General features: G+C 47.4%; 1 protein-coding gene across 1 annotated transcript in view; it reads right to left on the bottom strand.

Moving 5' to 3' along the window:
* Window positions 1-11,774: 11,774 nt before the first annotated feature.
* The window catches only part of LOC144805561 (uncharacterized), a 69,420-nt gene continuing 56,995 nt past the window's right edge, over window positions 11,775-24,199 (bottom strand). Inside the window, exon 2 of the mRNA XM_078672086.1 lies at window positions 11,775-11,815. Coding sequence (XP_078528212.1) covers window positions 11,775-11,815 — 41 coding nt within the window. The remainder of the gene's footprint in view (window positions 11,816-24,199) is intronic.

The following is a 24,199-nucleotide window of genomic DNA, read 5'->3' as shown; positions in this document are numbered from 1 at the left end:
TTGACACAGATGTGTTGCTTACTTATGAAAAGAGGTCAAATGGCCTCATGAGCCACAGCGTGTTGGGGGGTCCGTTCTACCCGATATGGCAACCTGTGAGGTATTCAAGGAAATGGATCAAAATATTGTGATCCCTCGATTTTGATGAAGGTTTTCACACCGTTTAGTATATCCATACATTCATACACACTCACGGTTACTCTTAGGGCTGTCTGGCTTCCTACCCCTCCACGCGGCTCCGACGAGTAATATGTGTGGTGAGGAGAGGGCTTTTTATAGTCTAACTAGCCCCAATTAGCCACTGATTGAAAGCGGAAAGAGCCCATAACAGGACCTGACCCTTAGTCTCCATGCCGCTTCTGCGCGCATCGGGTAGGGCGTTCCCGTGCAAATGCGCATGTGCGGCAGAGCGGTGAGGGACAGACGCGCATGCGCATCACCTCCGTGTGTCTATGACAGCCTTAGTGCAGTGTCTGCCGCTTCGCGCATGCGCGAAACTGATAATAAACGCCGTGACTGTCTCAGCCTGAAGTTATTGCCTCAGAGACCAAAAAATACATAAAATACATTGAGTCGAGCTGCAGGAATGGTTTAAGATTCGATGAGGGTTTTAGGCACCATGCATAAATCGCCTATAATATCAAGGGTATAGTTAAACCCTAGATATGTAAAGGACATTAGGGGAGCTGTCAAAATTACTTAAATCCTGAACAAAACAAACTGACAATATTAATGGAAATAAAATACATTGTTCAGGAGGGTTTGATCAGAGAAACCCTTTGAGCTGTAGGTACAGTTATTGCTGCGGATATAGTTTATACAGCATAAATGATAGCGAGGATGTTCACTTGGATATGGAATTTTGGCAAAAAAAACTCATGCAGTTGGGTATCAGGGGTTACCAGTTACTGAAGTAGTTGGCTATCAGTTATTTGCGTACTTGGCAAAGTAGTGGGGTTTTTTAGCGTAGTTGGCTCCATGGAATGGAGTCGTTCAACCCAGTCACATCTGAGCCCAGACGAAACACCCATCTTTGTTCTTTCTCAAATAAGCCTCTTTCTGATGGCAATTGCTCAATAACAGTCCAATGTATATCATTTACACAGTGCTGAGCTTCTAGGAAATGGGATGCCATTTTTGTTGTTTGTTTTTTGCATCTCACTTTGCTCTTGTGTTCATTAATTCTAGTTTTTACAGCACGTGTGGTCATTCCCACATACTCTTTTCCACAAGGGCATGTGATGAGATACACCACATTGCGGCTGTTGCAATTCGTGACAGCACGTTGTTCCCACTTTTCGCCATTACTGAATTCAAGAGTCAAGCTTTTCTCAGTCAGGTGGCAGTTGTTACAATTCCCACACGGGTAATGCCCATGTAGTCCTTTCAGCCTTGTTTGCTGTATTACATTGGTTTGGGGTCTCGTATGGACCAGGATATCTTTCAGGTTTCTTCCCCTCCTGTGGGCTAAGATGGGTTTTTCCAGATCTAGACTCACACTTGTCAGGATGCGCCAATGTTTATTTACCATTTTGGATACCTGGTTCGATACAGGGCTGTAGGTCGTGACACAGACTGGTCTGCCAGATTCCTCTTTTGGTGGGTTGTCATCCAAAAGAGCTTCCCGGTTGTTGTTCCGGGCTCTTTTCATAGCCTGGTTAATGATCTTATCTGGGTATTTCCTTTGTTGTAGTTTTTTACTCAGATCCAGTGCTTGGATTTTGTACTTCCCCACATCGCTGCAGTTACGACGTAGGCGAAGGAACTGCCCATATGGTAAGTTTTCTCTTAGGTGACGTGGATGAAAACTGTCGAACCTAAGGAGGCAGTTCCTTGCTGTCGGTTTAAAGTGTGTCTCCGTTTTCAAATGGCCTGCTTCATGATAAATGTTAAGGTCTAAAAAGACCATGGACTCATTGGACACTTGGTGGGTGAACTTCAGAAAATCATTCTGGCTGTTGATCCATTGCATGAAGTCCATGACAGATTGGTTATTACCTTCCCATATGACCAAGACGTCATCAATATAACGTTTCCAGGACAGGATCTTACTCCTGAACGGGTTGTCCTGGTGAAGGATTTTAGTAGTCTCCAGATGGTGTACATAGAGACCTGCCAGGCTTGGAGCAAATGTGCTCCCCATGCTAGTCCCATGGCGCTGCAAGTAGAGGGTGCCTTCATACTCGAAAAAGTTCTTGGTGAGGGCCATCGAGATGCATTCCATCACCACACCTCGTGGGGTATGGTAAAGCCACTGTTTGCTGTATAGAACTTCCTCAATGATGTTGAGGGTTTCATCGTGTGGGAGACTGGTGTACAAGCTCTCCACATCGAGGCTCAGTAAGATTTGAGAGGTAGGATTGAAAGGATGGTCTTTTAGTAGTTGAAGTACGGCTTTAGTATCCTTGAGATACGTATCAGTGGCCTGTACCAAAGGTCTCAAGAAAGCATCTGCAAACTTGGAGAGGGGTTCCAATATCGAAGCGATGCCAGACACGATGGGCGACCTGGGGGGTTCTCAAGATTCTTGTGAACCTTGGGTATCGTATAAAAATACGGTACTCGTGGGTTTTTTTGTGTTAAGAAAAAGGCCTCTTTTTTCGTGAGCCAGTCATGGCTTAGAGCTTCTTCAGTCATTGCTCCTACTCGGATTCGTATGGACTCTGTGGGGTCTTCATCCAGAACCTGATAGTTCCTTCTGTCTGCGAGGAGTCTCCTGCATTCTTGATCGTACGCCGTCGTTGTTTGGATCACAACGGCCCCGCCCTTGTCCGCGGGTTTTATGATTAATTTGTTTTGTGATAATTCCCTCACAGCTTCGTTCTCTAGTCTGCTCATGTTTTGAAAGACCCTAGAGTCTGTATCCATTTTGCCTAAATCTGACATAACTGCTTTTTCAAAAGCTAAAACTTCCACCGGGAGCTGGTTATCCTGAGGTGTAAAGGAAGATTTTGGTTTCAAACCCGTGTCGGATGTCTCGACTCTGGGTGCTTGATTGTGGAAGAAAGCCTTAAGTTTGATGGTCCTAATAAAATCCTGGACCTCTTTGTGTAGGAGAAAAATGTCTGGCTTGTTCGTGGGTACATAGCCTAGGCCTTTGTTCAATACTTTTTTCTGTATTTCAGTTAGTGGCCACGGGGATATGTTTATAACTAAGTCCCTCTCTTGCTGGTTGAGGCTTGACCCGCTGTCATGCTCCTGGTGTGCATTCTGGGGTCTGATTCTGTCACCGGTTGCCAGGTGACATTGTTCCCTCTCTTGTTCCTGCCCCTGTTGGATCCTGGGCCCCACGATAAAAAAGGTTGTTGGTTTTGTTGTGGTACGGTGGATTGGTTTTCCCCCCATTGTGGGTACATTGGTCCCATTTGTGGTGGGCCATACTGGTATTGTGGAAACTGGAAAGGGCCCTGAAAGGGGTTGAACATAGGTGGTCCTTGGAAACCTCGCCATCCTCTTTGGCGTGGATACTGGTTTCTCTGTTGCCGATAACCGCCCCTTTGTTGTCTTTTGTTCCTAAATCCCCCAGAGTTGTTACTGGAAGAACTCCCATCCGAGTTGACGCTGTCAGCATCACTGATATTCCCACTAGCCACATAGTCCGCTTTGGTGTATGGGTAAGCCCATTCAGCTGTGAAACGGTCCTTGTCTTTTTTGAATTTGTTAAATTTATTTTGTTTTAAAGTGGCTTCGAAATCAGACATTTGTTTATTAAGTTCTTCCAAACCTTTCTTTAAATCAGCCGGTTGGATGTAACCTTTTAGTTGGACTTCCAGTCTCTGTATCTCAATCTTTAATTCTTGGGATTTTTTACTTGCCGTTTGTACTATCAGTACCAACCAGTCCCTGGTGCAATGCCAGGAGATTAAGGACCATGCTTTTTTGAAGGCCAAGTCATCTTGGAAGATAAAAGGTTCATTTTTTACTAGCAAACCCTGAGGGGCTAGTTTGTTCCTTAAATACTCCCTCATTAGTAGACCATGTAGGGCAGCTCTGATCTGTACCTTCCGTACATTGGTCAATTCATCCCAATCTCCTACTGTAGGGGCAGGGTTGTCGGTGCTTAAACCCTCGAATGGATTGTCCTGCGCCAAAATTCTGTCAATCTCATCCTCAGTGAATGTTAGCCCGTGTTCATCCTCCATGGTGGTTTAGGTGGATGGTCAATATAATGTTGAGTGTGAAGTGTGTCGTCAAAAAAAAATGTGTTGTTCGATAAGGGAGGGGCTCCCACAGCTGTGCGCTGTCTACAAATAATCGTTAACAGAAGGGGGAGGGAGAGGGAATAGTGGATTCTGTCTCCCCTAGCAATTATTATAAACAAAATGGAATCCACTAGGTGGACGGTGGTTGTCACCACAATGGTGGGGAGCAACCAGTGTTGTTAAAATACCCCTCACACACCAACAGGCCCCTTGGTGTCATGCTTCATCATTGGGGTCTTCGCAAACCTCTACGGGATGCGGCGTGCTACGACTTCACGACTACGCAGGAGCACTTTCCTGTGAACTATGTGTTTGGTGTGTGTGAGAGTAAAGGATGTGAGTGGTGAGGTGAAGGTGAGAAGTTAAAAAATACCTGGCACGTGAGTACCGAAAAAAAATTTTTTTGTCTCCGGCTGGTATTGTTAAAAAGAGTGCTAGAGTGGTTTTGGTTTACTGATTAGGGTAACCCAACCATGTTAGTGCGTCGACATGTTTCGGAGTTAGAGAACTCCTTCTTCAGGACGAGGATGTGCACTACTTATCCCCACCTTACTCACATGTGTGTAGATTTTAAAGTGTGCTCTACAAAAATAAGATTAGGTGAAAATGTACCTATCTATGTTTAATGTAAGGTCCGTTGCGCCCAATTGGCGATTAAAGACACCTGTAAACAGAGAAAATCAAATAAAACAGGATAATACATGTTTTTTTAGTCTCATACTGTGTAAGTACACAGAAGGGTAACAAGGAACAAAAGTGAAGGTCCAGGAACCCTAAAAAAGAAGAAAAAACAGAAAAAACGAAAAAACGAACAACATATAAACTGAGACACACATTCATTCATAGTATCTGATAAGCCCTTGAGGGCGTAGTTTTTGACACAGATGTGTTGCTTACTTATGAAAAGAGGTCAAATGGCCTCATGAGCCACAGCGTGTTGGGGGGTCCGTTCTACCCGATATGGCAACCTGTGAGGTATTCAAGGAAATGGATCAAAATATTGTGATCCCTCGATTTTGATGAAGGTTTTCACACCGTTTAGTATATCCATACATTCATACACACTCACGGTTACTCCTAGGGCTGTCTGGCTTCCTACCCCTCCACGCGGCTCCGACGAGTAATATGTGTGGTGAGGAGAGGGCTTTTTATAGTCTAACTACCCAATTAGCCACTGATTGAAAGCGGAAAGAGCCCATAACAGGACCTGACCCTTAGTCTCCATGCCGCTTCTGCGCGCATCGGGTAGGGCGTTCCCGTGCAAATGCGCATGTGCGGCAGAGGGATGAGGGACAGACGCGCATGCGCATTACCTCCGTGTGTCTATGACAGCCTTAGTGCAGTGTCTGCCGCTTCGCTTATTTTTGTAGAGCACACTTTAAAATCTACACACATGTGAGTAAGGTGGGGATAAGTAGTGCACATCCTCGTCCTGAAGAAGGAGTTCTCTAACTCCGAAACATGTCGACGCACTAACATGGTTGGGTTACCCTAATCAGTAAACCAAAACCACTCTAGCACTCTTTTTAACAATACCAGCCGGAGACTAAAAAAAAATTTTTCGGTACTCACGTGCCAGGTATTTTTTAACTTCTCACCTTCACCTCACCACTCACATCTTTTACTCTCACACACACCAAACACATAGTTCACAGGAAAGTGCTCCTGCGTAGTCGTGAAGTCGTAGCACGCCGCATCCCGTAGAGGTTTGCGAAGACCCCAATGATGAAGCATGACACCAAGGGGCCTGTTGGTGTGTGAGGGGTATTTTAACAACACTGGTTGCTCCCCACCATTGTGGTGACAACCACCGTCCACCTAGTGGATTCCATTTTGTTTATAATAACGCACTGACTTACCCACTGAAATCACGAAGAGGTCGTCTGATAGCGATAGCACTGGGGTCAGCAGTGCAGAACATAGTGGCACAATGGTGATCCGAACACATCCCCACGTATCAGGGGTGGCTACATCGTCTATGGATGGTTCTGGGCATGGAGAAACTGTCATTGTCCAGGGCGGGGGAGGAAGTGAACTATGCAGAGTTGTGGAAACCATTCCTGTCCCTGCTAGCGTCTGAGTTCACGGAGGTGACCTGTCCTAAGTACCTCCGGCTGTTGAGATTAACAGACACCGACACAGATCCCAAAACACATTGACTTGCCAGTGAAGATTGAGGAGGCCCTAGGTGGCGGCAAAAGCGGACCACGGACCAAAGGGAGTTTGGGAGGGGGATGAGGGTTGTTGGGGGGGTTGGGGGATGAGGGCTTGGGATAAGTTGAGACTGTTTAATAGGGGTCCTCCCTTCTTTTTCTTGTTTTGGGTTGGTTACTAAACTCCTTAGGAGGAGGGTCTGGCAGTGGCGGATAAACGGTAGAAGCATAGGAAGGCACTCGAAGAGGGACTGTTGAACATTCAGCGGCCGTAATGCAGAGAACTGGGCTACCGGCCTTTAAGCAGACGGGGAAGTAGTGACGGCCCAGAGATGCTCTCCATTCACATTATGTTTATGACGCGGCCGGCCCTGGTTGGGTTGTAGGCAGCTTGCTGTGTATAAGACTGTTTGCCCATAACGTAATCAGGGGTTTGTGCCTTCCTTACCACTGCTCGGCGGGTCTGTCCTCGGACGGATCTTCCACTCTTTCATGTCGCCACTGTTTTTTCACATGTTGTATCTTCAATAAACATATGTAATACTAAATTAAAGCGGAAAAAGACGTGGGAGCGGGCTCGGCTTTAAAGTAGCGGTGTGGAGTTAGAAACATTAGAAAGTTTATTAAACATTGTGAAAGAAAGTAGTTACTCTACTGTGAATTGGGTCCGAGGACTTCTTACAGCAATCCAGCTTCCTCTGAGACACAGTGGTGCGCATGTCACACACAGCGCAACAACAAGACGTGCGCATGCACTGGCAAAAACAAAACCTGTGGTGGGGCGGGGCTTCCGTCTTCTGCGAGAAGCCCGCGTCCAGGGAGTGCCTGGCCAGAGAAGCAGTGGAGACGCGGGGCTCCCATGCCCGAGGGAGAGCCCCGGACAGGCTGAAGAAGTCCGGAGTGGCACCGAGAAGGTGAGTGGGGCTTAGTTGTAGGTGGGGGGGGGCGGGTGTCTCTGTACGCTTGTGTGTGTGCGCGCGCTTGAGTGTTTGTGTATGCGTGCGGTGGGGGTGTGTGTCTCTATATGTGCGTGCATGTATGTGTGCTCTTGTGTGTGCGTGTGTATGTCGCTGTGTGTGCGCTCGTGTGTTTCTGCTTACATGGAGCTAAAATGGAGACAGGAGATGGTAAACGCGCGCGCGACCTGGTCCGGTTCCTGAGGCTGCACGTGCCCATCTCTTGTCTCCCTTTAGCTCCTTGTAAGCAGAGCTGACAACAATAGGTCTCGCTGCGACATCGCTTTGCGATGCGTCGCAGGTGCGAGACCTAAAAACGAAAGCTGCTTTCTATACGAACATGATTAAAATCAGTCCCACCCATCCAAAACTATCTTCTCACTAATTAAAGATATGACTAAAGAAACAGAGGGAACCAATAGTACAATAGTTTCCAACTCCCAATGTGAAGATCTGGCCTGCTTCTTTATTAATAAGGTAGAGGGGATCTATAAACTGCTGAATACTAGTGGACCCTCCCCATTACCCGACCGAGCCCCCGACCCCCCTGACCAGCTGGACTCCCGTTACTCCCTCCCAACTCTCCCGCTCATGACCAATAAAGACCTTGAGCTCCTGGCCATAAAGGTAAAGTCTGGGTCACCCGATGACCCTGTCAAACCTGATACCTTCAGGCAATTCCAGGACTCCATTCTGCTCGTAGGCGGGGAACTGATTAACAGATCCCTCCAGTCCTCCACAGTCCCCAGATCCTGGAAATATGCCAAAGTCATCCCCTGTTAAAAAACCCCACCCTGGACCCCTCCCTGCCAGAAAACTTCAGACCCATCTCCCTCTTACCGTACCTGGCCAAGGTGATGGAGGCCCATGTGAACTCCACCCTGACCAAATATCTGGAAGCACATGGGATTCTGGACAAGTCACAGAACGGCTTACGGGCAAACCATAGCACAGAGTCTGCGCTCCTGGCAGTCACGGAGCAACTAAGGACCTTGGACACACCTCGGCTTTGATCCTGCTCGACCTAAGTGCGGCGTTCGACACGGTCTCCCACAAGATTTTACTCAAACGTCTTGGAGAGATCGGGGTCTGGGGCAAGGCTTTGGCGTGGTTCGCATGCTTTCTGACTGATCGTTCCTTCCAGATTCACGCCCCACCTTATTCATCCAGCAAATTCCCTTTCAAATGCTGCGTTCCCCAGGGTTCTGCCCTCAGCCCTACGCTGTTTAACATGTATGTTCGCCCCTTGGCCCTGATAGCAAAAGAACGCGGGATCAAGTTGATCTCGTATGCTGACGACGCGCAGCTTATTTTCACCTTTTCCAATAACACCATATCGGATCAGGTGCAATTTCAGGAAGATGTCACAGCCATCTCACGCTGGATGACGGAGAACTGCCTCCAACTTAACTTCTCGAAAACGGAGGTGCTCCTGATTGGTCGGGACTCACAGAAATGGGGCGACCAGTGGTGGCCCCCGACGATGGACCCTCCCCCGATTCCCAAGAATGAAGTTAAGAATCTGGGAGTCCTAATGGACAACTCTCTCTCCTTTGAGTCACATACAAAAAAGGTGGCTGGTACCTGTTTTGGTTGCCTACGCACTCTTAAGCCCATTTTGGGCTTCTTTGAGCCGCCCACCAGACAAGTAATAGTCCAGTCCTTGGTCCTATCCCACTTGGACTACTGCAATGGCCTATTACCTGGTGCTAACCTGACGACCACGAATGGACTCCAAAGGGCTCAAAATGCAGCAGCTCGTACTCTTTTTGCCCTACCCAAACGCTGCCACTCCTCACACATCCTTCGCCGTCTTCACTGGCTGCCGGTGAAACAGAGAATTCAATTTAAAATACTCTGTCTTACCCATAAAATCCTACATGGCCAGGCCCCCCAAATACTATGGGGTCTCTGCTCTTTCTACACCCCCACACGTGCCCTTCTTTCTGCAGACCTCCACCTCACCCGCACCTTTACGGTACGCAAGAGCAGAGCAGGCGGACGCTCCTTCAAATCCCTGGCCCCAGCTCTATGGATTTCCATCCCCCTTGAGGCACGCGCAACGCAAGACCACTGGCTCTTCCGGAAAAAAATAAAAACCTGGCTGTTCGCCTCCATTTAGCACGAGCTTCTCTAGCTCAACTTACCTATCCTGCTCACTCCTCTGATTGACTTGTCTGCAAGCGCTGGGACGCCCTGTTGCTGGGGCAGCCATGCGCTATACAAACATACTTAACATAACATAACATAACATAACATCCCCCGAACTGTTCCGCCAATTCCACTATCTTCGGTAAAGCACTCTTAATATCTGAAGTTACGATAGCGACATCGTCTGCATAGGCAAACACTTTATATGCAGCCTGGTGTATCCTAACCGGAATGATACCTCTTGTTTTTTCCAGTCTACTTAAAAATGGGTCAATGTACAAGGCAAATAACAAGGGGGAACAAGGACAACCTTGTCTGGTCCCCTTTGGTATTGCCAAATTGTCTGAAAGATCCCCAGAAATACGGATTGCTGCCTTCGGGTGACTGTATAATGCCTGTATTGCGTTTATAAATTCTTTAGGGAATCCCTTCCAAACTAAAGTAGACCACAGAAACCTGCAGGAAACCCTGTCAAATGCTTTTTCAGCATCTAACAGTGCTACCGAAACAGGAGATCCTGTAGCATGTGCCCAATCCAGAAGAGAGATAATCCTTTTCACGTGATCTGTTGTATCTCGATTTAAGATAAATCCATGCTGCCTTATTGAAACTAGACTTCGCATTAAATCATTCAAACTGTTAGCCAATATTTTTGAAAAAAGCTTGCTATGCGCATTAATAATTCTGTTTGTTACAATTGTATTAGCCCCGCTTACATCATTATGTATCATCACTCCCTTGATGTCATTTTATCATTGACTAGCCCACTCTACGTTAACCCTGAATTAGATAGGATCTGTTCTGTTTGCACTATATTATTTTATGCATATTAGTTTCACCATTTTAGTCTTGTTGTGATCTATTTCCTTCCTCTCCCTCTAACTGTAAAGCGCTCTGATATCCTTCGGGATCAAGTTCGCGCTATATAAAACTTTATAAATAAGTACATTGTTTACCAATTCAAGGGTTAGGAACAATGCCCTGCATTATACAAGTCATCATCCATGCAGTTTACGTGACAATTTGCCTTCGGGCCAATTTCTCGGGATAAGATGGAATTGCTCAGATAAAAGTGATTATTTCATGAATGCAGAAATTCTTGTGCACAAATTAAAGGAACGCGGATACCCAAACAAGTTGCTGAAAATACGATGAAACGTGCTTGGTGGACTCCAAGAGAGACCCTTCTGGAAAATAGACCCGCAAATGACAAGTTAGAACGCATGGTATGCATCTCCACATTTTGTTCAAAGACTACCTGTAGGAAAGTGGGTTTCTGTTGTAGTAACCCCCCCCCACTTTTTTCCAGACCACTGATGCACTTTGACTTGATGTGCCCTGGTACCAATCAGGTTCCCAGGGCCTGTGTTCCTTCCCCAAAACTAACCCAATTGGCCTATCTGACCACTGGTCAGCCCCTGGTAAATGGTACCACAGGTATCAAGGGCACTGTGACCAGAGAAGGCCTCTAAGGGCTGCAGCACTTATTGTGCCACCCTTAGAGGCCCTGTACCTCTACACACAGACACTGCCTTTGCAGGCTGCGTGTTTTGATGCAGAACAAAGTGAAGAGTCGACATGGCACACATCCCTGTGTGCCATGCCTACAACCCACTGCCCTGGCCTAGATCAACCACCCCTTGAGCTGGGTGCACTATACCCGTAGTGTGGGTACAGGTGAATGAGCCCTGTAAGTACAGTGCTGCCATTAAGAGTATATGGTGCTGGGAGTTTGTCATTACGAACTCCACAACACCATAATGGCTACACTGAAACCTGGGAAGTTTGGTATCAAACTTCTCAGCACATTAAACCCACACTAATGCCAGTACCTCATGTATATATATATTCTTTATTGTGCGATTAATTAAAATCATTGCAATAAAACAACAGTTCGTGAATCGGAGCAATTTCTTACATTCCTTACAGATAATAAGGAAGTATTAAAATATCTTTATAACTGTTAGAAGTACATAACATATCATAAAAAGGTATTTTGTTCATAACCATATAAAAGAATACATTTCATTATTATTCACCTTATATATTAATAAACCAATTCATACAAATAATCTTTGAGTCCCCTGTCTGTTTATCTTTTTTGTTTTTTATTTTTTACCAGCCCCTAATAAGAAGCAGAGCATACAGTAACAAATGTTTGGTCCAGTTGTGTTCTTAATACTTAATATATAAATTGCATCCATGCTTCTTAAAATTTCCCCAATCCTCAGATACTTTATTAAATTATCAAGTTACATTGCCAGTATAAAGAAAAACAATATAATTGGAATCATAGCCGCTTTCAATTCTTATTAAATGACCACAACGTCGTCCTGAGCCAGTTTTTTCTCAGCTAGAAGAATAAATTTGACAAAGTAAACTGTTAATTTGATGATACGCCCTTGAACGCACAGTATTATCGCTTGGCGACATGTTCTCACCCCTTGTTTGTTGAATATTGGTTTTAAAAGAGTTAATCTTTCTTGACACAATTTGGGGCAAATGCATACAATGTGCAATAACGTTTCATTAATATAACCACATAATCTACACTTTTGTGATTTCCAAACTTGTACCCATCTCGGTGTACCATCTTTTGTGGGGTAGTATCCAAACCTAAGCTTGAGGAATATATCCCTTACCGCCGGTTTCAAGCAAAAAGATAGCTAGAATTGGGGTTCAATTTTATTTTATGAATTGATAACCGACCAGGCATGCTTTTTTTTTATAGTCTGCTCCTGATCCAATATTAATGATACCAATTTAGTTGATTGATTTAAAATCTGTTTTAAAATGGTTTTATTTCTAATCATGTTATCAAAAGGTTGGAGCTTAAAAGTATTCAAACTTTCTGTTAAGTATGACCTCCATGGTCTTCTATACTCCTTCTTATTCATTTCTTACCAACACATATATGCAAGGGACTCCGGGTCCGATAAGTAAAGTGAGAATAGGCATTTTAAAAATGCAGCTTGTCTTACCAATGTTTGATTTTGCAAACCAAATTCCAGTCTAACTAGCATGTCCAACATTTTTAGAAATCCTAAAAATTGACTTAAAAACTTTTATTTGTAATTTATCCAGCAGTTGGCTATCTTTTCTCTAAAAATGATTGACCCATATGTAAGCGCAGGGATACGTTTCACCTTCATTACTTTTAGTAAATGATTGTAACTTGGGCAAGAAAGTTTGTCACGCAATGATCTAAAGGCAAAAGACAATGAAGTTGTCTTGGCCTTTAAATTATCAAAGTGTGGTTTAAAATTCATTATTTCGTCCAGTGTAACTCCTAAGTATTTATACTGCTTTACAGTTTCAATAGATAAATCCTTCATTTTCCATAATGTCTTACTTGATTTTGTCGCTCCTATTATCATAATTTTAGTTTTTTGGCATTTATTTGTAAACCATTCGCCAATATATATTGATCAAATGACTCTATCAATCTTTGCAGCCCTATTTGCGTGTGACTCAGCAGAATTGTATCGTCTGCATATTGCAAATATTTCACATTTTGGCCTGCAGGAATTGGTGAGTGTGCATTTACACTATGTAAATGATGCGACAAATCAGCCATAAAAAGGTTAAAAAGACAGGGGGACTCATGTATTTTTATCTGAAGTGATTTAGTGCGCCAAATTATATTTTGCACTGTTTATAATGAGTCACATATATAATCTCCTTTTTAAGTACGAAGGAAATAACATGAGTTGTATTTTTTATATCACAGCTATTATGTGGAATTTCTTTCTTGGTGGTATATATGTATAATTAACGGATCTTGTGTGGATGTGATTGAGTAGAGTGGATTGTATGGTGTTTATACCTATTTGGTGATACTTTTGATTCCAAGAGGATATTTTATTTTCTACTCTTCAATAGAGACCAGATCTCCAGAGGACAGCGGACCTGTCCAGAAAACCTCTAACTTCAAGGATTTCGAACAATTGAACTCTGAAGTTCCGTCGTTTGACCTTCTCAACTCTCAACCCACCTCCCGGCCTGGCCACCGTGACTATAAACCTGTCAATTTATAAAGATGTGTTTACTTCTTGGTTTCAGTGTCTAAAAGGTGTCAGCCCAGTATGGTTATGGTATGCCTCTCCTGGAGTTCACAGGCCTAAGGGTTCATTCCTGGTATAAAGAACGGGTGACAGAGGGCGTCCCAGCCCAGTGCCCCATGCGATCTGAATGGCGTCTGAGTTGAGCCCATTTACGAAAACTCAGGCCATAGGCTGTGTGTCCAGCAGCTTCATGAGTGATCTCAAACTCCCTGAGCCTAAATGTCTCAATCATAAGGCTATTCCAGGGAGTCAAACACATTATCGGCATCACCAGCCTTCATGTGTGTGTTTTCCCGATGCAGCACTGCGAATACCGTCCGTAGATGAACCGCTGTGGATTTATCTGGGACAAATCCCAACTGTACCGGGGAGACTATTCTCTCTTGTAGGAGGGATAGCCGAGTCGTATCACCTCAGGCAGGAATTTATTATCACAGTGAAGCAGTGACAGAGGGCGATAAGAGGTACACTTAGCCGGGTCTGTCCCAAGCTTGGGGAGTGCTGATATGATTGTGTCACTTATAGATGGCATCGACACACCACGCTTTAATGCCTCGGCATACACCTCTAGCTAGCAGATATGCGGCCGGTATTTGTTTCTAAGCTTTGTAAAACTCTACACCAGACCTTCAGATCCCGGAGCCTTTCCTCCTCCTAGGTTGTCTATAGCTGCAACGATCTGTTGCCCAGAGATCGATGGCTATGACTGGATGTGAGAGCCAATTTATATAGCGCTGCACAGCTAGTTCGGGAAAGAAGTGTCCTAGCGCTAATATGAGCACATAAGTATCAAAATCCCACAGCCCCAGAACATGAACAGAAAGTTTTTGATTTGTTTCCTGAAAGAACTCATGTTTTCTTGGGCGCACAGGGCAGGTGGGAGGGCATTTCATTCCAGGTACCTGCAGTCACCACAGGCGGAGAGCATCCATCTATTCTGATTTTCGTAAACATAGAGACTTTAGTCAGCAAAGCATGATGGGATCTCACCCCTCGGCCAGCTGATACCAGGCAAAAAGCGAGGACATATAAGAATGAATCCCCTGATTGTAGAGCGTTTATGACATAAAGTGCTTTATATTGACATCTTTTCAGAACAGGAAGCCGGCGCAATGTGACCAGTTTGTTGGAGCTCGACCTTGATTTTATTAACCTCAGAACCAGCCCAACTGCTGTTTTTTAGCAGCAAAAATCTATGTAGGCGATATTCAGATATGCCTACCTATAAAGTGATGCAGGAATCCATTCTCGATAGGTTCAGAACCAGTACCAGGTCCTCCTAGATGAAGCAGGGATTAATGGAAGTATTTTTCTGATAACTTTCAGCAGTCAGAAGCCTGTAGAGCAGGTAATTTTAATGAATCCTTTTAGGAACAGATGCAAGTCCAACCAAACGACCAGTTTGCAGACCTGATGGAATGGGATAGACAGAGCTCCCAAAGGCACCGGCCGCCACCCTTGTGCCGTGAGGCTCCGGTCCCAAATACCCAGATTTCTGTTTTTTTCACTGTTTAGCGCCAGGGAGTTTGAGCTCATCCAATCAGCAACTTCCTGGCGGCAGCTCCTGAAATTACTGGCCATTTTATCTGTATTTAATTCTAATCCAATGATTTGTGTACATTTGAGTAGAGGTGATATCGAATGGCATGATCAGGCGTATTTTCTTCTAATCTTATGATTTGTGTATTATCGAGTAGAGGTGATATCAATTATCGAATGACTCGATCAGGTGTATTTTCTTCTAATCTAATGATCTGTGTATCATCGAGTAGAGGTGATATCGAATGACTCGATCAGGGTGGCCAAGTGGGCCATGTAAAGATTGAAAAGATTGTGGCTCAAAACCAGCCGGGGGAGGGGTAATGGTCTTAGGGGTTGATCTGAAGTTAGCGGATGCCACCACTTGGGTCAAATCTTTCAAAAAGGATAAGAACCAAGCAGGCACTTCCCCCTAAGACCCACCATCTGCAATCGCTGTAGTAATGTGGAGTGGGAGATGGGGGCAAAGGCTGCAGACAGATCTGATCAGATCAGAGCCCCCACCTCCCCACCCCCATACATAATGTCACTAATATCCCACGTGGCTTTAGCTAGCTAGGTCTCTGCAGAGAGCTCTTTTGGAGCCCTGGATGTGTTGTATTATGACGGCGATTGAGTTGAGCGTTAGCAAAATACATTTGAGTTTTTAGCCATTATCTTGACATTTAGCGGCATCCATTTTGGATTCATGGCATCCATTTTGTCTGCCACACGCTGCCTCGTGTCGACCATGTGCGTTGTCCTATCTTTCTGCTCATGGCCTTTGAATCTGCCCGGCAACAGGATAATAATAGCATCTCTGTGTTTTGCCGCTGACCGTTAGGGTCTGCATCTGCTAATGGTTAACCCTAGATTGGAATGTGTTAGCCGAGACCCCAAGACTGTTAACTCCTCCCACTGATTGATTGTGCCTCTCGATATTACCTTGTATGGACATAAAATGTGCTCTTATGCTTTGTACCGCCTTCTCTTGAGCCCCTGTGTGGGTATAAATAAACCATGTGTGAGTAGCCCTTTGTGCTACTTCTCACAGTGCCGAAGGGTACTGTCCGAACTTTAGCACCACTTCATGTGGTGTAATAAACTATGTGTTTGTCATTTCCAGTTTCCGTGCCAACTTTTTCCTTTGGGTCAGAGAACTTCGTGCGCAGAAGGGCGAACCCCTTGCACTAGCGGGTCTGGCTGAGGCCTGCACGACAAATTGGCGCCTGGCACGTGGGGCTCATCAGCGACTCGGATGCCCGAAGGATTGGTCGTGACGAAGGTTCGGAACTTCGCTGAGGACGCGATCGCTGCCAGAAAGGACCCGTGTCTTGGCATCCAAGGTGATCCTTCCCTACTTTCCGATCCGACCATCCAGGTGGCGCCGGTCCTCGACTGAGATCTCTTCTGCTGGTCTGCCGTGCAGTGACCGTTTGGTCGAATTTAGAACTTGGCAGTTGGAATCTGGACAGCCTATGATTGGTAAGAGCCGTTTTGCGGCGCCTGTTGTAGGTTTTGGACTTTGGATGCCTTGTATGGTAAGGTAGTCTTAGGACACTTACTGTGGCATATTTGAATTTGGGATAGACTTGTCTACTTTGGATTTTGTTTGATAGGTTTGTTTGATATTTTGATATATGTGTTGCAACTCATATAGGCAGGCGATGCATGGAGTTTTTCTCCGCATTTGATATGTATAGCGCAACGTACTAAGAAAGTACCTTAAGGGCTCTTTCCCCATAGTAGTTTATATCTTGCACTATTCTTGAGCATGCCTGTTTGTCGCACACTTCGAAAGATGTGCTGCTTGTTTGGTGGTACCAGTTTACGACTTGAGGAACCGCAGCCGGCTCTCCCCGAGGGGACTCCTAATCGAGATATGTATGTGAAGTTTGGTCTTTCTGCCATAATGTACAGCACGTTGTGGCATAAATATACCAAAAAGGATCCTGAGTTACGGTGGCCACTGCATGGGTCATTTGACGCGCGAAAGGTTGAATATGTGGAACGATGTCTGTTTGAGCGAAAGTCTAGGCGTGATATGTTTGAGAGTCTGCGAATGTGGGAGAAAGAAGTACGACAGCAAGAGAAGCGTGAGCAAGCGTTGATTGAAAAAGAACAGCGAAAGACTGTGTATGAGAAAGCGCTGGAGTTGAGAAGAAAAGAAACAAAAGAACTACAGGAGCGAGAGGAAAAAGAACGTAGGTTACAGATATCTGGCCAATATTCTGTCCGTCAGCCTCTCTATCCTGTCCTTAATAAACCACAAGATGATTTTTTGTTATTAGATCGACCTCCACCTCCGTATATCGCTCCGTCTGCTCCGTCCGGGGACGATGAGGATTCTGGTTCGGGACAACAGAAAGCGCGGGACACTCGATCCTTGCTGTCTGCGGAACGTGCGGCTGAAATCAGACAAGCTGCTCGTAAGGCAATACGTAGCACAAATTCTGCTTCCGATCTTTTAGCTAGTATACAGGATTGGTCAGAAAAGGAGCAGTTATATTTCACTGCATCATTTGCCGATGAAGTTATAGAAATGTTTCGGAAATATTCCGCAGTTTTAGAACCTGCTGATATTGCAACTGATCATAAACAAGTATGTGATGGTCTTTTTGTTTTTTCCCAGGCGCATGATTTCATTAGACGACTGGTTAAAATACGAGATGAGGCGAAACATCTGAAGGACCAGAAAAAGGCTGCGGATGCTGTTCCACAGACCAATCTGCCCGGAGAGGCACAGCGTCCTATCTTCGTGACAGATAAGATAATACCAGTTGTCATGAAACCTATGCGGGAAGCCGCGCCTTTATATGTTCCTCCTAAAGGAACGGGTGATAATGATGATAAAAATTCTGTCGATGCGAAGGGCTATTTTATTTATAATTGGGTATACACTCCCTGGAATAGAGCAGATGTAATGGCACTTAAAAATGTGTTGCCTGACCCGCGTAAAACCCAGCCGCCTTTTATGAAGAAGTTGAGGGTGCTTTAAATTCTTGTGTCATGACTTTATGTGACATAGATTTGTTTTTTTGGTCTTATTTTACCCCCAGATATGTGGAGGACCGTTCGTAAAATTGATGATCGCGCTGTTCTTGGTGCCGAATGGAAGGAGATAGAGCGCATGGATGCGGATAGATGGCCCGCCCAAAAACCGCATCAGCTAATATTAGATCTTCCTGCAGCTATTTTGACTAAACTTAAAACGATTATTCCCCCTAAAAAGATTGATTGGACTGTTTTAGCGTCCTGTAAACAAAAGACATATCAATCGGTTTCTGATTTCTTTACTCGTTTCGAGGAAGCTTTTCATGATTTTAGCGGTCAGTCCCTCACTGACGACATCGGCAGACATTTATTTGTCGATAAATATGTTTCGAATTTGTTACCTGGAATAGTGAGCCGCTTGAAAGCTAGCGAAAGTTCTTGGACTACGTCCTCTCCAGCCTCTGTGTTGACGATGGCTCAGTATTATGAGCGCCAGGAGGCAGAGGCGAAGGGGACTGAGGACAAGAAGTCGAAAGAGTTAAAAACGAAAGTTATGTTGGCCCAGGTATATGGTCCGCCTTCTAGAGGTTATGATAGGGGCCCTGATAGAAATTATGACAGAGGTGGCCGAACGTCTTCCAATACTCCTTATGGTCGTACAGATCTATTTTCAAATCAATGTGCATATTGTAAGCAGCATGGTCATTGGGCCCGTAATTGCCCAGTGTTACGTCCTCAGCAGGATGCTAGGGGGAGGGGCCAAGGGAAAACTGGTTCAGGTTCCTCGGAGCATCAAGGGAATATGAATGATCGTGCCCGGTCTGACATGAATATACGCCCACAGCAGAGACAGAACACATTTGATAGGCGGAATCAATGTCAAGTATCTGATTATGTTCAGCCTGACTTGTACGATTCTGCTCATGCATAGGATCGCCTAGGATGGGGTAAGGAATCAGTTGAAGTTCCAGTAGATCAGACGGGTCCCTATGTTACAGCACATGTTTTGGGCTCTACTGATCGGTTTCTGGTTGATACAGGAGCTACACGTAGCGCTTTGTCTAAACAATTGGTTCCTAGGGCTCCCCTGTCTGGCACAACTATTACTTCGATAGGTTTCGATGGAACACCTTCCCTTAGTCCATTGTCCCAGTCACTCTCATTCTATGTTGATAAATTCAATGCTCCATGTCCGTTTTTGCTTTCCCCGAATACACTAGACAATATTTTGGGCCTTGATATGTTAAAGCACTTTAGAGCTACAATACCATGTTTTCCTGAAGGGGTGCGTGTCATTTTGAACGATAATTACACTGAATTTGATAGAATTTGCCTGGTTAAAGAAGACACAGCATTAGCCTCACTTCCTGAATCCTTATGGGCTACCTCAGACACTGATGTGGGTCAGATGGCCATTCCTCCGATCCAGATTAGTGTCAAGGAGGGAGCTGTGTTACCTCGTTTGCCACAATATCGTATTTCACAGGAGGGAGAGGAGGCACTTATACGAATTGTGCAAGATTTGATACGAGTTGGGGTTGTTGAGGAAGTTCCATACAATGTTTGCAATAGCCCGATTCTTCCGATTTTGAAGAGAGATACAGATACACAAATTTACAGGTTCATTATTTATTTGAGGGAGGTAAATAAGATAGTGATACCACAATACCCTGTGGTCTCTGACATTACAACACTTCTCACTTTAGTCCCTCCAACTGCCACTACATTCACTGTAATCGACTTGAAAAATGCTTTCTTTTCGATCCCTATTCATCCTGATAGTCGATATTTGTTCGGTTTCACTTTGAATAATCGATCATATCGATTCTGTAGAGTTCCTCAAGGCTATACTGAAAGTCTGAGTATTTACAGCCAAGCATTGAAAAGGGAACTTGATTCTTTTGTACAGACCGAAGGTGTGGCTCTCATACAATATGTCGATGACATCTTGCTGGCAGCCGACACTCCAGAGCAGTGTGAAAAATGTACTTTATCTTTGCTTTCTTTTCTTGCTTCACATCATCACAAAGTCGCTCGAAAGAAATTGCAATACTGTAGACCAAAGGTAACTTACTTAGGTATCTTTTGTCTAAGGAGGGACGTGCATTGACATCAGATCGCATACAAGCTATTTTAGACACACCAGTTCCTACCACACAGAAAGGAGTACATGCATTTTTGGGTCTTACTTCGTTTTATAGACAGTGGATTTTGGGATTCTCACATATTGTTAAGCCCTTGTTAGCACTTTTGACAAAAGATACCCCAGTACCTCTTCCATGGAGCGACCTCTGACCCTGTTTACCAGGCAGGTCGCTCCCCTCACCGCCACGCAGCCCCCTGTGTGACCACTGACCGCTGCTGCATTGTGTCTGCCTGCGTTAAGAGTGACTGTGCCCTCCTTATCTTCTGTACCCACGAGTGAGTGATTCTCCCCCACTGTACCTGTGTATGTTGCTGCCTTGATTGTTCCCCTTTCCTTTGGTGCCCAGATTGTGTCCCTTTTTTTTTCTTCTGGCATTCCCCGCGTCTCCCCCTCGCTGCCCGTTTCCTGCCGCTGCGTCCCGTAGCTCCGCCCCCCTCGCACCCTATTGGCCACCGCGTCCCATAGCTCCACCCCCCTCACACCCTATTGGCTGCCCCGCTCCCACCTCCCAGCTGCTCCTCCCTCTCCCACTCATATGGAGGCCGCGCAGCGGTAGAGAGAGCGACCTCTGACCCTGTTTACCAGGCAGGCTGCTCCCCTCACCGCCACGCAGCCCCCTGTGTGACCACTGACCGCTGCTGCATTGTGTCTGCCTGCGTTAAGAGTGACTGTGCCCTCCTTATCTTCTGTACCCACGAGTGAGTGATTCTCCCCCACTGTACCTGTGTATGTTGCTGCCTTGATTGTTCCCCTTTCCTTTGGTGCCCAGATTGTGTCCCATTTTTTTTCTTCTGGCATTCCCCGCGTCTCCCCCTCGCCGCCCGTTTCCCGCCGCCGCGTCCCGTAGCTCCGCCCCGTCGCACCCTATTGGCCGCCACGTCCCGTAGCTCCGCCCCTTAACACCCTATTGGCCGCCCCGCTCCCACCTCCCAGCTGCTCCTCCCTCCCTCTCCCACTCATATGGAGGCCGCGCAGCGGACGCGCTCAGCGGGCGCGCTGCTGGCGCGCCGAAGGCGCACCTAAGGCAAGCCCGTCTGCGCCCGTCCGCGCCTGGCCCGCGCCCAGCGCCAGGATCCCAGTCTCCCGCAGACACCAGCCCACCCGCCGGACCTACGACGCCACTGAACTCTACGCACTCAACGCCGGCCGAATCCCGGGCTGCTATCGAGCCACCCCGAGACGCACTCACGGACCCTTCTGCTGCCACTCCTGCAAGTTCACCTGCATCCGGACCTGCACTACACCAGCACCGACCAAGCCGAGCACCAGCAGCAACCACCTCAAGTGCATCCTGCTCAACACCCGCTCCATCCACAGAAACGCCGTCGAGCTCTGGAACCTGCTCGACACCACAGCCCCAGACGTCGCCTTCCTCACGGAAACCTGGATGAACGCCTCCTCAGCGCCCGACATCGCCATCCCGGACGGCTACAAGATCATCCGGAGGGACCGCGTCAACCAGACAGGAGGAGGTATCGCCATCATCCACAGGAACACCATCCACATCACGACCAACACCGACGACACCCTCGCACCCGCCGAACACCTGCACTTCCAGATCCACATCAACCCCAAGACCACCCTCAGAGGCACCCTCATCTACAGACCCCCAGGACCACGCACACAATTCAGCGAAGACATCGCCGACTTCATCAGCCCGCGCGCCCTCCTCTCCACTGACTACATCCTCCTCGGGGACCTCAACTTCCACCTGGAGAACAACAACGACCGCAACACCACCACCCTGCTGGACAACCTCGCCAACCTCGGTCTCAAGCAGCTGGTGACCACCCCCACCCACTACGCCGGACACACACTCGACCCCGTATTCTCATCCAGCAAGGACATCACCTTCAGCCATGCCACCGGACTCCACTGGACGGACCACAGCTGCATCCACTTCAGCTTCAGAAGGACCACGATCCACCACCACCAACAACAGGTGGCACGCAGAAGCTGGAGCAAGATTACAGCCGACCAGCTCGTGAACTCCCTGAGCATGAACCCTCCCACCAGCGCAACTAACCCAAGCCAGGCTGCCACCAACCTCACGAAGTGGATCAGCAACTGCGTAGACAACCTCGCCCCACTGAAGACCCCGCCTAGCAGACCCTGCAGCAAGAAAGCCCCATGGTTCACCGACGAACTCAAGAGCTCCAAGAAGAACTGCCGAGCACTCGAGAAAGCCTGGCGCAGAGACCCAACACCGAACAACATGACTGCCCTCAAGCTCGCCACCCGAAAACACCACCAACTGATCCACGCCACCAAGAAAACTGCATTCAAGGAACGACTGGACAACAACGCACACAACAGCAAGGAACTCTTCAACATCGTTAAGGAGCTCTCCAACCCCAACGCTGGAAACAACGACATCACCCCTTCACAAGACCTCTGCAACTCCCTCGCCTCCTACTTCCACAACAAGATCGCGGACATACACAACAGCTTCAGCACTCAACCGACGCACGCCATGACTGAACCACCGCCCCCCACCACCACCCTCCGTGCCTGGACCCCGATCAGCACCGAAGACACCATCCGCACGATGAACTCCATCCACTCCGGATCTCCGACCGACCCCTGCCCTCACCACGTCTTCAACAAGGCCGACGCTGTCATCGCATCCCACCTGCGGGACATCATCAACACCTCCTTCAACACCGCTACCTTCCCGGAGAGCTGGAAGCACGCCGAACTCAGCGCTCTACTAAAGAAGCCATCAGCCGACCCCACTGACCTCAAGAACTACCGCCCCATCTCGCTGCTCCCGTTTCCTGCAAAAGTCATCGAGAAGACCACAAACAAGCAGCTGGCCGCCTTCCTCGAGACGAACAGATCCCTCGACCTCTCGCAGTCTAGCTTCCGGGCCAACCACAGCACCGAGACCGCCCTGATCGCAGCCACCGATGACATCTGAGCCCTGCTCGACAACAGAGAAACAGCGGCCCTCATCCTCCTGGACCTCTCCGCGGCCTTCGACACTGTCTGCCACCATACCCTAGTGCGGCGCCTCAGCAACGTCGGAATCCAAGAGAAGGCACTGGAATGGATCATCTCGTTCCTCGCCGGAAGGACACAGAGAGTACGCCTCCCCCCGTTCAGATCAGAAGCCACTGAAGTCATCTGCGGCGTTCCCCAAGGCTCCTCGCTCAGCCCAACCCTCTTCCACGTCTACATGAGCCCCCTCGCAGCCATCCCACGCCAACAAACCTCAACATCATCTCCTACGCCGACGACACCCAGCTGATCCTCTCCCTCACCAACGACCCCGCAACCGCCAGAGCCAACCTACACGAAGGGATGACAGACGTAGCCAAGTGGATGATGAACAGCCGCCTGAAACTGAATTCGAACAAGGCGGAAGTCCTCATCCTAGGTTCTTCACCCTCCGCCTGGGACGACTCCTGGTTGCCCCCCGCACTGGGCAACGCACCCAAACCAACAGACCACGCACGCAACCTGGGCTTCATCCTGGACTCCTCCCTCTCCATGACCAGACAAGTCAACGCCGTCTCCTCGTCGTGCTTCAACATCCTGCGCATGCTACGTAAGATCTTCCGGTGGATCCCCACCGAGACCAGGAAGACGGTCACCCAGGCCCTCGTCACCAGCCGTCTGGACTACGGCAACTCCCTCTACGCCGGAACCACCGCCAAACTCCAGAAGAGACTCCAGCGGATTCAGAACGCCTCTGCACGACTCATCCTGAACATCCCCCCGACGCAACCACATCTCCGGACACCTGAGAGATCTGCACTGGCTCCCGGTCAACAAGAGAATCACCTTCCGTCTCCTCACCCACGCACACAAAGCCCTACACAACCAAGGCCCAGGATACCTCAACAGCCGCCTCAACTTCTACGCCCCCACACGCCAGCTTCGATCGACCGGCCACGCCCTCGCCTCCGTCCCCCGCATCCGAAGAGCCACCACAGGAGGAAGGTCCTTCTCCTACCTGGCTGCCAAGACTTGGAACTCCCTTCCGACCCACCTCCGCCTGACCCAGGACCAC

Source organism: Lissotriton helveticus (assembly GCF_964261635.1).
Source record: "Lissotriton helveticus chromosome 1_1 unlocalized genomic scaffold, aLisHel1.1 SUPER_1_unloc_14, whole genome shotgun sequence".
Lineage (NCBI taxonomy): Eukaryota > Metazoa > Chordata > Amphibia > Caudata > Salamandridae > Lissotriton > Lissotriton helveticus.
The sequence above is the reverse complement of the archived record's forward strand: the minus strand, read 5'-3'. Positions and strand labels throughout refer to the sequence as shown.